This window comes from Bos grunniens, chromosome 17 (assembly GCF_055505025.1).
Source record: "Bos grunniens cultivar Pamir isolate PY7600 chromosome 17, Bosgru_T2T1.0, whole genome shotgun sequence".
In the NCBI taxonomy this organism is placed as follows: Eukaryota; Metazoa; Chordata; class Mammalia; order Artiodactyla; family Bovidae; genus Bos; species Bos grunniens.
Window position 1 is genome coordinate 65,904,578 of NC_141181.1, and position 16,148 is coordinate 65,920,725.

General features: G+C 45.8%; 1 protein-coding gene across 11 annotated transcripts in view; it reads left to right on the plus strand.

Annotated features, from left to right (window-relative positions):
* GRK3 (G protein-coupled receptor kinase 3) overlaps positions 1-14,813 on the plus strand; it is a 116,719-nt gene extending 101,906 nt beyond the window's left edge. For 6 of the 11 annotated variants that reach the window (XM_086346003.1, XM_086346005.1, XM_086346007.1 and 3 more), the window contains 9 exons: positions 833-899; positions 1,332-1,432; positions 2,110-2,176; positions 2,918-3,013; positions 6,430-6,592; positions 9,323-9,459; positions 11,165-11,200; positions 11,770-11,883; positions 13,304-14,813. In XM_086346003.1, coding sequence (XP_086202129.1) covers positions 833-899; positions 1,332-1,432; positions 2,110-2,176; positions 2,918-3,013; positions 6,430-6,592; positions 9,323-9,459; positions 11,165-11,200; positions 11,770-11,883; positions 13,304-13,465 — 943 coding nt within the window. In that variant the 3' untranslated portion in view covers positions 13,466-14,813. The remainder of the gene's footprint in view (positions 1-832; positions 900-1,331; positions 1,433-2,109; positions 2,177-2,917; positions 3,014-6,429; positions 6,593-9,322; positions 9,460-11,164; positions 11,201-11,769; positions 11,884-13,303) is intronic. The other 5 variants (XM_086346004.1, XM_086346006.1, XM_086346012.1 and 2 more) reach the window with 1 other exon arrangement.
* Positions 14,814-16,148: the final 1,335 nt, after the last annotated feature.

Here is a 16,148-nt window from a genome sequence, read left to right on the forward strand (position 1 = left end):
GTTAGATTCATTGGTCACATATGCCTATCGGTTGCCCGCCGTGTCCTCCGTTGTCTCAGCCGCTGGTGTACGCATTATTTTAGTCGTTCCTTTCACCGTTCTGGTGATGCTTGTGGCGTTATGCCACGCACAGATGAAGAGACTGAGACGAGGTTTCCATGAATGACTTGCAGCCAATAGCCAAGTCACAGCGTGAGCCCGGGGTTTCTGACTCTTAGATCTGGAGCCGTTTGTAAGTTAGAACATGAGTGAGCAGTTCTCAGAACCCTGGAGGGTCTGGGAGCACAGGGTTGGTTTGTATCTCTTATCACCAAAGGAATGAATTTCTTAAAATTACTGGGTTCTGGGGCAGGGGAGTGTCTTCATTTTGTATTTTGGTTCAATGGCAGCTCTTTCCATTGTTTGAGGGACTCATCCATTTTTTCTAAAAAAAACTGTATGAACGTTACTATTATCTCAAACACTGATGTGACAGATGTCATGTGTATGACTTTCATTTTCATAAAAACCTGTTGGCTGATTTTTTTTCCAAGTGATATTTTAAATTGTCATTTGGAATGTATTTGCTAAAGTTTATTCTGGTAGCATGACTTCATTGACGTGAGTATCAAGAGTTCAAGTAAACATCAGCCTTGCTCATTCAGGACCTAATACGTCTGACTGTCAACCTGATCATCAGGTTTCCTCTGGAAATGGTCTTTGTTTATGGCTTTTGTGTTCCTGCAGTTTTGAATGAGCAGTGGCAGAACATAATAGTTTGTTCAAATATTAGTCAGCAGTATTTGCTGTTACCCAAAACCATCTAGTAATATAATTTTCTTTGTTTCTACAGTCACAGCCCTTTCAGACAACATAAAACCAAAGATAAGCATGAGATAGACCGAATGACTCTCACCATGGTAAGAAAGTCAAAAACCGTTTTTATTCTCATTATAATTTTCCTATCTCATTCTATTACAACTAGTATAAGAAAATGCTTTCTTAAAATAATGGAAATAGATGCCAAGGCAGATAACAAGATTTGCTAACAGACAATAAGAGAAAGATACGGAAAAATCAAGACCAAAACTAAAGAAAAAAAAGTCAAAATGACTGGGATGCAGAAGAGCGAGGAGACCCAATTCTTCTGGCTCCAGCCTGCCGATGGACCCTGGAAGTGATGAGCGGCCACCCTGGGTTTCTTTATAGAGTCAGTGTTAGCTTGTGAGGTATCTGTAGTTTTCTTTAACACTATCCTTATGGAAGAAATGGCCTTCAAATCTGGTCGAGGGTGACGGCACTGTTGCCACAGATGCGTTTTTGAAGGCGTGTCCCCCTTCTTCCACCCCCAGAACGTGGAACTTCCAGACGTCTTCTCCCCTGAGCTCAAGTCCCTTCTGGAAGGCCTGCTTCAGCGAGACGTCAGTAAGCGCCTCGGCTGCCATGGAGGCAGGTAGGCCGACGCTTCTGCGTTTCAGCATCTCCCCCCAGAAAGCAGTACGGTTCCTTTCAGTGTATCCAGAATCTGCCATTCCAGTTTGGGGTGGGTGGGGGAGCATCAGTAGGAGCCGTGTGTCTTCGCGGGTCTGTGTTCCTCGGAGTCTGCAGCTCCTTCTGTTCCGTGTGAACTGAGCTTCAGCAGCAGTGCTCTTTGGAAAAAATGTTTTCTTCAGTTTATGAAGGGGTTTAGCATGGACCATTCTATTAGATGTTTAGTTTGCTTTGAAATTAGTACTTGTTGCTTTGATCTCTGTTATCTGATCTATCAGGACTTGTAGACCTTTGCTGTAAACCTCTTTAACGCGTAGATCGCTCTAACTCAATTCTTAAATTTGTTCTCACGATTACAGATACACAGAGATAGTCTGCAAAAACCGTAGGTAATCTTAGGCTGGGGTGAGTAGCCCCTGTAAATGATCAGATGGGATCATCTTCCTAGGCTCAGCGTGCAGTGTTTCTAAGCATCGCAGTGTTTCCTGGGTGCTTGGAAAGAAGCATATTTTACCTGCTGTCTTAAAGAACTGGAAATAGTTGTTGCTGTGTGTCCTTAACAGGAGATGACATTTGCGAACCATTTCTTAGTTTTCCGAATGCAGACTTACTGCCTCTGTGATTCTGTCTCTCCTGCAGCGCACAGGAGCTAAAAACGCACGACTTCTTCAGAGGCATCGACTGGCAGCACGTCTACCTGCAGAAGGTACTCTCTGGGACCCCGCCCCGGTACCACCCCCGACGCTCCCTCCAGCTGCATCGTTGTCTGCAGCTCTGCATTCCGGCTCTGTCCCCAGAGTTCCCCAGCTCTTCATCCGCAGCCCAGCTTCTTGCTCCTCTATCCAAGCACTGCCTCCTAGCTCATTCCCTTTGGGACCACTTCTTCCTCTTTGTTTATATGTAAAAAATATGCAGGAAACGTCATATACTTACAGACACTTTCAAGCCCAGCCCCACATAATTTAAGAATTACCATGACTGGGTAGCAGCATGAGCCCCTTGGCCTATTGTAAGATATTTTTTAATGTTCTCTCTGATACAGGAAAACACCCCAAATTAAAGTTGTTTTTCTTTTTCTCAACGTTGATGATCAGCTTTGGGCTCATCTGTGTACAGACTCACTTGAGGACTGATGCTCTGTTAGTCCCGCCTGTTTAGACGTAGAGTCCGGGCTCTGGTTTGGCCAGCATCAGCCTCGGGGCACTTGTGGGTGTGGGATACCCTCTCCTGCCCTGTTGCAGGCGTTCAGCCTCTAGCAACTGGATTGTGGAGGGTGCATCTCCTTGGGGGGCCATTGTGGACCGTGTACTGTGACTGTGTGAGCTTGAATGAGTGCTACCCACACTGGCACCTTGACGCCTTTCACGGCGAACTCTTTATAGGATAGCAGGTTGGGCCCAGGGCCCGGTCGCCTGGTAACCGAATCCTTCTTCTCTGGCTCTTCCAGTACCCTCCACCCTTGATCCCTCCCCGAGGGGAAGTCAATGCAGCCGACGCCTTTGACATCGGCTCATTTGATGAAGAGGATACCAAAGGCATCAAGGTACACTTGTGAGCCTTGCTTTGGGGAGGGGGATTTTCTTTTCCTTTCTTTGGAAATCAGACTTCATAACTGTCTTAGTACTGCCGTGTTTGTGTTGGACTATAACTTACAAATGAATATCCACATGTTTGATGAATGTAGAAGAGATCAAGACCTGAATTAGAGACTACAAAAGCTTTTTTTAAAAATTAGTTTATTTAGTCAGATCTTAGTTGCAGCATACAGGCTTCTCTCTAGTTAGCAGTGTGCAGGCTCAGTAGCACCATGGCTTGTGGGATTTCAGTTCCCAGACCAGGGATGGAACCTGCATCCTCTGCATTGGAAGGTGAATTTTTAACCACTGGACCATCATGGACGTCCTGTAGGAGAGCTTTGTTTGACCACCCATTTCATGTTTGATAAACTGAAAAATAGTCACATTGTTATTGATTTGGATAGATTGGTGGTTGATAGAAAACTCAGATATATTATGAAGCGGGAAAAACAACCATGTGATGGCAAACATTACCTGGCCTCAGGCCAGAGAGCCAGCCGTCTTAATTCTCCCAAATTTCCCAGTCTCTCTGTGTTAGGATGAAAAGGGCAAACAGCATGATTCATTTCACACTTGTCAGTCCAAAGTGAAATAATCAGTGTTTTTTGTACATATAGCATCCTCTGCATTTTTCAAACTCTGGTTCCTATCATTGTTTTCCAAGTAGACAAGGGCATATTTAGAGATGGTGAGTCACGAGACACAGTCGCCCTCTTTCGGCTGCTGAGTCAAAGTGTGCCACTGCGTGTCAAGTTCTCACTGCTCCCACTTTCTCAGCTTCCCCCAGAGCCTCCCCCCGCCACCACCCCAACCCTCTGACAGCCGCCCCCCGCCCCACCACCATGTCCTTAGCGGCCTGCGTTCCTGGCCTTGTGTCAGCTCCCTGGTCTTTCCGACCAGGCAGCCAGCTGTAAACGTGATTGGTGTGCTCGCGGGGTCAGTTTCTCAGGATGGAGGGTGGCGGAGGAGCTCAGGAGCAGCACAGCGCAGAGGGCCACGGCCGCTTCCCTGGTTGGAGCCTTGGCTCCCCTGGGGATGACAGCTGACCACTGCCCAGAGGCTCAGCATCTCCTGTGGCCTGTACGACAGGACTTGTCGGGGTTTAACTAGCACCCTGCAGTTTTGGAAGCAGCCCCTTTACAGAGTTATCTCAAAGGATCACTGCTGTCACAGAAGAGTTTTGTCATCAGACATGCCTCTCTCCAGCAAAGGACACTAAAAAGAAAGTGAATATCCCATGGGAGCCCATGAAATTTTTAATATTCAGAGGGGATTTTCATGCTTTTGGTTTTCTCAGCTGTAGTCTGGCCTTTAGAGTCAGACACCCTGGGCTCAGATCCACACTTATTAGTAGAGTGAGCCGGGGCTGTTGCGGGAACCTCGGGAGTGCTGGTTTTCTCCCCCATGAAGCGAGCGGTTTCATTGCCAGGCCTCCTCTGGAGTTGGTCACCTGTGTCCGCCTCCCGGCAGGTGCGCTAACACCTCCTGTTGTGCTGGTTTCGCTTCTTCCTGAGCCAGAGCTGAGAAGGCTGTGTCTCTTAAAAAGCAGCCAAAATAGCGCATCGTCTTTAAGGAAAAACAGCTCACTTTTGGGCTTTGTTTGGTGCGTTTTTCACATAGCTGAGTCATAAAGACCAAGGCTCTCTGGCCTTACAGGAGCTGGAACCCTTTATACATAAAGCAGAGGCATCCATTTCGGAGCAGCTGCTTGGGAAAGGAGGGTATTTTCACTTTTGGCAGACTCCAGAATCTGTCCCAGTGTTATCACGGGGTGCTTGCCTAGCCTTGGTGCTCTGACACTCCCCTACACACACACACACACACACACACACACACACACATGTGTTCACACTCAGGACACCCAAAAGGTCAGCACCCGGCTTGGTTTGGGCATCTGAAGAAAGCAGAAAGGGAAAACGGGTACACATTTTGCCCTCAGAATCTTCACTTTGGGGTAACAGGTCAATAAGGGCAGTTGGGGAGCATCCCCGTTGGGACCTGGATGCAGGTTCTCCCAGCGGTTCAGGGATACGCCAAAGGCCTGTGGGCCAGAGCCTCACCCTCAGTCTTTTTCCATTTTCCTTCTAAGTGACTTGCCTATAGTAATCTCTCTCCTGTACTCACCTCTCAAGCAAGGGAATGAGCGAGTCAAGCTTCTAGAAAGAGCTGTGCTTTTGAGAGACAGGCCTATTATTTTCTATCAATAGGGTCGCTTGTCTTTCTGCCACAAAACTGTAACTCAGATCTGAAGAAGTATTTTCTCAGCTTGCTTTCAGAGCACAGCCTCATTTAGGAGGAAGAATGAAGAATTCTGAGTAATAGTTTGGCAGAGAGATGCTGTCATTAAGTGTAATTTTTATTATAGTGCCTCTAAAAGGCCAAGTTGCCTAAACTCTCCACGTGTCTTGAGATTAATCCTGCTGTTCAACGTGGATTCGTTGGAAGGTTCGTGGGCTGAACAGTAAATTCAGCCTGGTTGACCTTTTTGTATTTCTCACTTTCCAGATTAATGGAGGGTGGGTACAGAGCAGAGAGCCCTCCTGGGTTCTCCCTTGTTGATGTCTCTAAAACCATACAGTTCTGTTTTCCTGTCTTTACAAATAAAAGGTGTGTGCGTGCTCAGTCCCTTAGTCATGTCCAACTCCTTGTGACCCCATGGACTGTAGCCCACCAGGCTCCTCTGTCCTTGGGATTTCCCAGGCAAGAATACTAGAGTGGTTGCCATTTCCTTCTCCAAGGGATCTTCCCGACCCGGGGATCAGACTCGCATCTCTTGCATCTCCTGCATTGGCTGATGGATTCTTTAGCTTTATCGCCACCTGGGAAATCCCATGAATAGAATAGCCTCACTATAATTGAAATTTTCTTTTATTGCCAGATTCTTGTAGTACTTTATAGAAAACCCTGTACGTGTTAATTTTTCATTGGCAAAAACGAAGTAAGGATGCTGCAGAAGACTGGCCTGAACCTGACTGACATGGGGCTGGGAGTGGAGTGTCCGTATCACGTATCGCTGTGGTGGGCCCCAGTGGTTGGATTGTCCTTGTTTTATTTTCCTTTTCTTTAGAAAAACTTTATTGAAGTATAGTTGATGTACAATATTATATAGCTTAGAGTTGTACACGGTAGTGATTCGCAGTTTTGAAAGGTTCTACTCCATTTGCGGTCCTTATGAAACACTGGCTGTGTTTTCCGTGTTGTATAGTATATGCCTGACTGCTTGACGGTCATCAGCAGAGGTTTATGACAGCTGAGAAGTCGTCTCCTAATGGTTATAGCCTGTCGCCTCATTATCTTCTCACACGCAGTTACCGTGCTTTGGAATCTGTTGCCTTTGTAAGCATGTCAAATCATACATGTCTTGATTTCTTAAAATAACAAGCTTCTTGATTGCGACCAAGAACTCTACAAGAACTTCCCTCTGGTGATCTCTGAGCGCTGGCAGCAGGAAGTGGCGGAAACAGTTTATGAAGCAGTAAATGCAGACACGGATAAAATCGAGGCCAGGAAGAGAGCTAAAAATAAGCAGCTTGGCCACGAAGAAGGTAAAATAGCCAGTGTGTCTGAAGATATTTCTAACGCAATGAATTTTCAAGATCTCTCGTAAAGCAGAAAACAGTATCTGGGTCATAAAGTCCTTTCCAGCCGTGGGAGAGGGAGGGGAATGCCATCAGTTGTTTGAATTTTACCTGGCCGAGGAGTGTTCAGCATGAAATGATATTGCAGAGTCGTTTGTCTTTATCTATTTTATTTATTTTTAAATTTTTATTGAAATATAGTTGATGTGCAATGTTGTGTTAGCTTCAGGTACACAGCACACTGATTCAGTTACACATGCATATGTAAGTATATATATTCTTGATATTTCAGAGTCTTTAGTCCACGCACATGTAATATGTATAGAGGTTGTCAGCAGTATTCTGTCAATACTCTTGCCTTCTTACCTTGGAGTGTTTTAGGGCCAATTTGGAAGCTTTTCTTCCTTGAAAGGGTGAGCATGATGGTGTCGAGAACACGGCCAGCTTCATGGGCGTCTGGCCTGCCTGTGTGGTATCATTAGGACCCCCCTCCCGCCCCCAAGTTAATGCTCTGCTGGCACCATCTTGAGGTTCTTAATAATTTTTTAACAAGGAACCTGCATTTTCATTTTCTGCTGGGCCCCAAAAAGGGTGGTGCGGAACTCAGTATTACATGTTTCTTGTCAAGAGACACGAGTATACACATTACAAACGGCATTAAAGAGTGAGCAAACCACAGTTTTATTGGCCATATCTGAGTGACCTGCTAGGGTTTCCAAAGGACAGTACATCACATCCAGTATTAAATACATTGGTCATTTTTGATTCACCAAATATTGGCAGTCTTGATTTTTCTAAGACTTAATGGATTTTGGATTTAAACTTGTTGTGGTTAGTGATTAAGATATCTTTGGTTTTACTTCTAAGCAAAGACCTTCCTGAGGTTAACATATAGTAAGAATGATCAGAAACCATTTCAAATTATGCTTGCTTTGGTTGGGGCATCTTGATGCAGGGTTCCTGGGTCTTGTCGGCGGTTCCTAGAAGGATTTATCACCTACTTAGAAAAGTGTCCTCCATCCCAGGTGAATGACTCCTTAGCTGAAAGTCACCTGAGTTGCACCAAAGGAGCATGACAGCCCTTTAACCTTGCTCACCTCCACTCTGCAGGGAAAGGGGCTTTATTTCTAAGCTGTTCTTTAGAGAAGTGGGTCCATTGAGATCACTCTAGACCACGTTTTCCAGAATGGATTTTACACAGGAAATTACAGCCTCAGTAGTTCCTCAAGGGAGACCCATGATGTCACTAGAATCTTGACAGATTGGACCCAGAAAACAAAAATACACATCTTAATGACATTGTTGAAGTGCAGTCTTTTAACTAGAGCTGCAATTGGAACACGGAGAAGGCAATTGCACCCCACTCCAGTACTCTTGCTTGGAAAATTCCATGGACGGAGGAGCCTGGTGGGCTGCAGTCCATGGGGTCGCTAAGAGTCGGACACGACTGAGCAACTTCACTTTCACTTTTCACTTTCATGCATTGGAGAAGGAAATGGCAACCCACTCCAGTGTTCTTGCCTGGAGAATCCCAGGGACGGAGGAGCCTGGTGGGCTGCCGTCTATGGGGTCTCGCGGAGTCGGACACGACTGAAGTCACTTAGCAGCAGCAGCAATTAGAACATCTAGCAGAACAATGAATTTATCTTCAAATATATGAAGTAATTTTGATATAACCAGGTCTTGGTTGACTATCTCAGAGGTCACCCTTACACAAAAATATAGTCTAGGCTTAGATCTCTGAAGTAAAAATAGAAGACTTACACTTTAAGTATACTTGAGAAGTTCAGACACCTTTTCCGTTAAACTGGCGACTCCATGAACCACACCTCATCACCATGGACCCTCCTCTGGCCATGCCGTCTTCCATTCATCCCCTTCCTGCTTTTGTCCACGTGACACAGCGTGGGTTTTGCTTATTTATCACATGAATCTCCAACTAAGAGTGTAAGCTCCCTGAAGGCGAGGACTTTTGTCTCTTTTATTCACCACTGTGCCTAGCACCTATTCATCCGTTGCCTTCATAGCTGAATGACTGAGTGAGTGATGAATGAATGAATGAATGAATGATTTTAGCTTGATCACCAAAGCCTCTAAGGAAGGCAAAGCAAGCTACTTAAAATTGACCTTTTTTTCGAGACAATACTTTGCTGTAAAAATATAATCAGAACTTGGCATGAGCCCGAATTAGCTTGGTCTCTCTACATAACCATATATTTGAAGGGTAATTACAACCTTAAGTGAAAGAAAGAATAGTTTTGATCCTTGTGTTGCTTTGGTTTCTTTGGACAAAGAAGCCTCTCTGCTGTTCTTTTTAATAGACCGTTAAAGGGAGAACCCCAGTGTCATGTAAAGGTAAAGGTGCTTTAGGCACAGTATAATCAGCGTCTGTTCCCCAGTTGTCACCCTGCTTAATCAAAAAACTAGTTAGCAGACAAGCTTTTACCCTCTCAGAGCGATAGAGGAGCATCTTGAATTTATCAGAATATGGAGAAACAGCCACCTAACATGTGAGTAGAGAGCTGAAGAAGCTTGTTCTTTCGTGTGCTTGAAAGCGAAAGTAATGATTTCTATAGAGTGTTCTCTTTATAGCAACTTGTTCTTTTTCCAGAAAGCGTGTCCTTCTTTTTTTCTGAGAAGCCTACGGGCATTCTGTTTGCGACCCCGCTGAACGCTCCGCTGTGTTCTGTGCCCCAGATTACGCCCTGGGAAGAGACTGCATTGTGCACGGGTACATGCTGAAGCTGGGGAACCCTTTCCTGACCCAGTGGCAGCGCCGCTATTTTTACCTCTTTCCGAACAGACTTGAGTGGAGAGGAGAAGGCGAGTCGCGAGTAAGTCTGTAGCATTGGCCCGGGCGCCGGTTTCCATGGTGATTTTGTATCGCTGGCATGTTTTGTAAAATCTCTGCCTGTGCTCTGTGTATCTCTTCTAACCTGTATACGTGAGATTTCTCACGTTCAGACTCTCGGACTCCTCTGAATCAAGGAAGGATTTGGCACTCCTTGAAAATAGAATGTGCCATCCAGGGAAATCAGAGCAGGCAGGTTTGCGGAAGGCTGGGTAGCGATTGGGTGGATCCCAAAAGGGGACAAAAACTGGGACTTTGGAGCCAGAGGTGTTCAGACACACCACTCACGTCTCTGGGACTCAGAAGCACATTGTGTGGCCTGAGCCTCAGTTTCCTCATCTGTGGAAGGGGAGACGTGGAAATGGTAACAATATAAAGCAAACCATACTCCAATAAAAATTAATAGTAAAAAGAAAAGGAATAGTACCAACTACCACAGTTTTTGCATATTTCTCTTGGGCCAGGTACTGTCCACACACACACATTCAATTTGCTCAGCACCCTTAGAGGTCCAACCCTTACAAAAAGAGAACCAGGGCTTAGAGAGGGAAGGTCTGGCCCCAGGGACAGGTTTGGGGGAGGAGTGATTCTGACCAAGCTCTGCCTGTCTCCATGATGAGGCCTTCCCGAGTCGGGGTCAGGTGAAACAAGGTCATTGGTGTAGCCCAAGAAGCTTTGGCACTGAGGTCAGAGCACCTGACCCTCCTGCTTTGCCGCACCTGTCTGGAAGACTAGAAGTGGGCTTCATCCAATTAGACAGGAAGACAGGTACGGCAGCCCTGTGAGGTCCTTTCAAGGGCTGATGTTTGTGAACGAGAAGAAAGAAATTTCTGATCCCTGCCATCACTGGTAGGAGGCTGTTCAGCATTTATTAAACACCTGCTGTGTGAAGAGCCATGGGCTCATGTCCGTGGAAGGAAGGGTTTCTGCTCTTGGAGAGGGAAGGTTGGTCATCGTAAGCAGGACAGCAGTCCCAACTGTGAAAAATGTAGTGGGTGTATCAGAGTATGGCTTCCCCTTGCCTGGAGCATGGAGCCCACCAGCGGTGAGCCCACACCTGGTGTATTCGGCTTCAGAATGAGTTTTGCAAATCCCAGTTGGTGAAGATGCCATTTGATTGTGAGTGACTGCTGCCTGAGTATGACCACATTCTCTACAAATGAGCAGAATCTTCTCACTACTACTAGTCCCATAGAAGTCATCTTCTAAAAATCAATGCAGCCAGGATCTGGGTTGAGATTAAGGAAACTCTTTGGGAGGATCCTCAGTTATAACTCAGGTACTAGTTGTGTAATATAAAATATACATATAAAATATGTGTATATAATTATATTTTATATAATATTACATGTGTATTTTTTACATTGCAGAATGTAATTCTATAATGCACTTTAGTATTAATCCATACATATGTCATTATATAATGTTTATTTGCAGTTAGTGAGTGGCCTTAGTAAGTCACTGTTGTACACATTGAAAGGAGATTATCTCATTTTTCAGAATATACAAAAACTAAAAAAAAAAATCTTATTTTGTTTACCATTGGCTGACAAGGTGACAAATTACCTTGGTTTTAAAAGAATGTTTAGTGTCGATTCATGAAGCTATGTCATGTGCTTGGGTAGATTCGTAAGTTTAACTCAGGAGAAAAGAAATGTGAGCTTATGATGGTGTTGTTTTTCATTTAGGATTCCTGGAGTATTTACCCCAAAAAACATAAAATGGTAAGGTGCTCAGAGTCACTGTGGCACTCACCAGAAGCAATGATGCCATGGACCCAGAGGGACCATCTTTTCTGCACATCACCTGTGTTTATAGCATCATTTCGATATGATCAGAACAGCCGTTGCTTACAAGCTAACATGCCCAAACGTTTCCTGAGCTGCGGATTCAAAGCCAGTGCCACCCCTCTGGCTCCTGCATATCATGTGTATTGCATCATTGTTCCCTCACAGCAGGATTGATTGTGTCCAGGGCAGTGTGTGATACCGGAGAGGCACGTGCGATCCACACTCATCCCCACATCAGTACTGTGCTTAGGGAACAGCTTTGCTTTCTGCCTCATAGAGGTATTTCTCTCTTCGCAGCTTTCTTTGAGATATTTTGAATTTTTGTGCGTTTCCCTTGTGGTTGTTTCTCCCCCACTTCTAGAATATCATCAAAGAAAGAAAAATGGCTGGTTTTTTTTTTCCTTTACTTTATCTGAGCTGGTAGTTTTCAGTATGATTTATTAACTTAAAAATTCACACAATAATAAGTGAAGTGACTCATCATCTCTTATTTTTACCAACAGCAAAGTTTACTGACAATGGAACAGATTGTGTCCGTGGAAGAAACTCAGATTAAAGACAAAAAGTGCATTTTGTTGAGAATAAAAGGAGGGAAGCAGTTCGTTTTGCAGTGTGAGGTGAGTCTTCATTTGCATTTTCCACAGGGGTAAAAGTTACAACAATTATGTAAACGTTCAGCAAAGATGCCTGCCTGCCTATCTAACATTTTCTCAGTCCATGCTTCATCACTCACAAACTTAGCAAGAAAGTCAGAAGATACAAGTTTTTGGCAAATTAACAATTATTTTAAAAGAAGTGTTCTTAGAAGATGACAGGAGGAAGGATAGGAAATAACGTGGTTACCCTCTCTCTGGAAACCATCCAGTAATTAATAGGGGCCTCAAATTGCATTTGTTCCACAGTTTCCCAGATCTGCTCTGCTCTTTCAGAATGTTTAAATTGAGGTTTGTGTTTAAGTAAACATGCTGCTGCTGCTGTCGCTTCAGTCCTGTCCGACTCTGTGCGACCCCTTAGACGGCAGCCCACCAGGCTCCCCCGTCCCTGGGATTCTCCAGGCAAGAACACTGGAGTGGGTTGCCATTTCCTTCTCCAGTACATGAAAGTGAAAAGTGAAAGTGAAGTCGCTTAGTCGTGTCCGACTCCTAGCGACCCCATGGACTGCAGCCTACCAGGCTCCTCCATCCATGGAATTTTCCAGGCAAGAGTACTAGCGTGGGGTGCCATTGCCTTCTCTGTAAGTAAACATAAGATCCCCAAATAACTGTCAACAGGGAAATGCCATTTTTCTTTCCCTGAAGTTCTATCATAGCCCAGACTTAATTCCTGAACACGTACCTACTGAGGTATTGAGGGAGGGTGTGGAGGTGTGAAAAAAGAGCATATTTGAAGAAAGAGAGCAGTAGCAGATACAAAAATGTGTTTATTTCATGACTTCAACACTTTTCTGCTGGGGTGGGGGTGTGGGGTGTGTGTGTGTAGAGGGAGAGAGCATGTCTAAAGAGCTAAACCAGTAGCTGATAGAAAAACATATGCTTAATTACTTCCTGGCATCACTACACACGTGAAGGTGCTTCTTAAATTTGGGAAAACCCCTCCCTGGGGACTTCCCTGGTGGTGCAGTGGTTACGACTCCGCGCTTCCACTGCAGGGGCGCGGGTTCAGTCCCTGGCGGGGGAACTGAGATCCCATGTGCTATGCAGCTCGGCCAGAAAAAGCCAATTCCTCATTTTATCTTCTAGACTTAAGTTGTGGTAAGACATCAGAGATCACAGGTGATTGCTCTACAAAGTCAAGGCAGCAAGTCTCCTAGTGGGGCTGTATGAGGCTCCTCTGAAGGGCGGCGTCCCTCCTCTGAGCAAGGGGCCCCTGGGGGAGTCTCTGTGTGACTCCCTCCTTCCTCACTGGCCTGGGGGAGGGACATGGAGTGTGCTTTCCCTATGGGGTTCCGAGGCCATCTGGACTGGCCAGAGGCTTCCACTTGCGTCAGCAGAGCCGCGACACTGTCCCAACTCCTCCCCTCCGTGTGTTTGCCCTCAGAGTGACCCAGAGTTTGTGCAGTGGAAGAAAGAGCTGACGGAGACATTCATGGAGGCCCAGCGGCTGCTACGGCGAGCCCCCAAGTTCCTCAACAAATCCCGCTCAGCCGTCGTGGAACTCTCAAAGCCTCCCCTCTGCCATAGGAACAGCAACGGCCTCTGAACCCCTGACCGATGGGAAGGGTCCTGAGAGAAAGCACCTCCTCCGGGCAGTCCACGTGGGCTGCTCAGTCCTCAGAGTGCAGCCTTGGGGAAAAGTGTGAGGGTGAGAGACGGAGTCGCTCCCCTCTGGGGTGCTCTGTGGCTGGGGTGGGGCCAGGACTCCGAGATACTTCTACTAGGAGTGGTGACCACCGTCAGGCTCGGGGGTGCCTCCTCCCTCCTAAGGGCCTTCTGCCACCATCGCATCTCTCTGTCCTCGAAACTACTGAAGAAATGAAATTCTCCTTCTTTGCCATATGTTTCTTTTGGTTATGGGTGAACCTAGAACTTGAAATGCTTCCTACTGATCACGGCACTTTTTACATCCGCTGTCAAGCGTATCTCAGACTTGCTAAGATGGGGTCGAGCAGTCTGCTGTTCAGATTGCCCTGCACTGCCACGTTCTGTCCATCAACAGCTGCTCCTGGGTTTGACTGTCTTTGCTCCATGCTACTAGGGGGATGGCAGGCCACCCCGGGGGTGTCTCTCATTCTCCAGGGCTTGAAAGCTGCAGAAGTTTTCTTAGAGGGTTGCACCTGGGCCCTCCCCATGGGTGCTGCACCCACGGGTACCAGCCTGCCTGTGACAGGGAGCTTAGGCAGCTGGGGATTGAGGACCCTGCTCCCGACCCCACCCCTACCCCCTGAGGGTGTGGGAGCACTCAACTCTGGAGGCATCAGATCATAGATCTTCAGAAGGTTTGCAGTGGCTCTACGAGAGAGGCAGTGGCGGTTTACATCTCAAGGCAATAGCTATTTTCAAAACCCTCCAAGTCCACAGCACTTTCCTGTGTCTGGGTGCCCAGGACTGCCTTAGGGGGGCGCCTGTCTTGGGTTTGGACAGAAGCGGTCATGTGACCCAGCACCTCTGGTTCCCTCTGCCTGACCTCAGGAAGCATCTTGGTAATGAATGGGTCAAGGAAAGAAACTGTGTTTGACATTTCAGTATAATTTAAAATGAATTTTATTGAGAAAGGAATGCCGAAGATGAATGTGCCAGATGGGGTTAACTGTGTATGTTGAACTTGTGCTGTCATTCAACTGTCATTAGTGATCCCGGGCCCGGACGGGCCGCCCTGTGACAGCAGTGGCTGGGGCCCAGTGGCCGTCCTCTCCCCGGGGTTGGTGTCAGCCCTCAAATAAGTGCTGGGTTCTAAAACCCAGTGTGTTTCCCAGTGATGTCCTCCGTGTCATCAGACTAAAAATAATAACAGTAATTTTCAAAGTCAACATATTTGTCCTATTCTTAGTGCACTTTTATTGTCTGTATCCAAGTCAACTACTCACAATATAAATAACTTGACATCGTAATTATCTGTATCCTGTCCTTGATATTTTTAGTGGTTCCAAATCTCTGTGTTTACATTCGTGTGCCGTGCTCACTGGGAAAGTCAGTCCTTCTTAACGAAACGACGTCTTGAGAGTTTGGGAAGATAATTACTGAAAGAGCCTTTTGTTTCATAGGAATTACCTTGGAAAAGAGACTGCGAGGTTTGCTATTTATCTCACTTGCTAGTTGGAGTGTAATATACATGTTCTGCTCTCTGCTGTTTGCAGTGTAGAAGTTGGGGCCTACTATTTACATGGATTCTCCTGATTTAAAAGGGAAGAAGAGTATTCAAATTCTATTTTAAAAAAAAAAGTTGAAATAACAAAAAAACGGAGATGGAAAAGCACTTCATGACGAGTGAACATCTTCCCATAGCGATTGTCTGTCACCGTCACCACTGCTGTTAGTGGCTCTGTTGCAAGCGCGCGTGTGCTCAGCGCTTACAGTTCAGAGATGAGTAAATGATGGTTTAGAAATTGCTGAGCCTCGCGCCTCTGCCGGACAGAGTAGAGATGCAGCCTCTCGTGGAGAAGGTACACGGATTCCTCAGGGGTCTGGGCTTAGCGTCCCAACATTGCGTACCCAGGACACCAGCTATGCCAGTTTGCATCTCTGAAAAATATCATTTAAGCTCTGGACCAGAACATAAGGTCATCTTCTCTTTGGAAAAGAAAAATGAATTGGAAACATTCCGAAAGCCCTGTTGCCTCAGATTTATTCCAAGTAAACTTTCACACTTCCTCAACTCGAGATGGATGGATAAGAACAGGGCTGAGAAGTGTCATGTGGACGTCATCTATTAAAAGTACTCTGTGAGGTTAGGATGAGTGGCTTTTTTAGGGCGGGTCCTGGGTTGTGTTGGGGTCTAGTTTGACACCCCTGGAGAGGCCAGTCTTCCTCCTGAACTCATTCGTGCAGCCATTCTGATGGGGTACGTGTCTCTACTGCCAGATGGAAGACTTTTCCGGGACCCTTCTGTGCCAGCACTTGGTACCCACATGGCCAAAGAAGTCGGTTGTTTTTGGAGGACTTGGTATACGTGGCTTCTTTAGGTCTTCAGGTGTGGCTGTAATTACGTTTGGACCGTTCAAAAGGATAGAATTGAGCACAAGTACTATCATTATTTTAGATATGGTTGGGATGTTTTAACGTTGTTGGAGAAAGTCATCGAAGCTGATATTTTTATAAAATTATGTTAACAATGTCTCTATTTCATAAATCAAAGAGATCATTAAAGCAAAACCTAAAAATTGATTATGCTGCTATGCGACATATATGAAGTGAATTAAAAGCTTTGGAGAATCCGAGGTTATTTA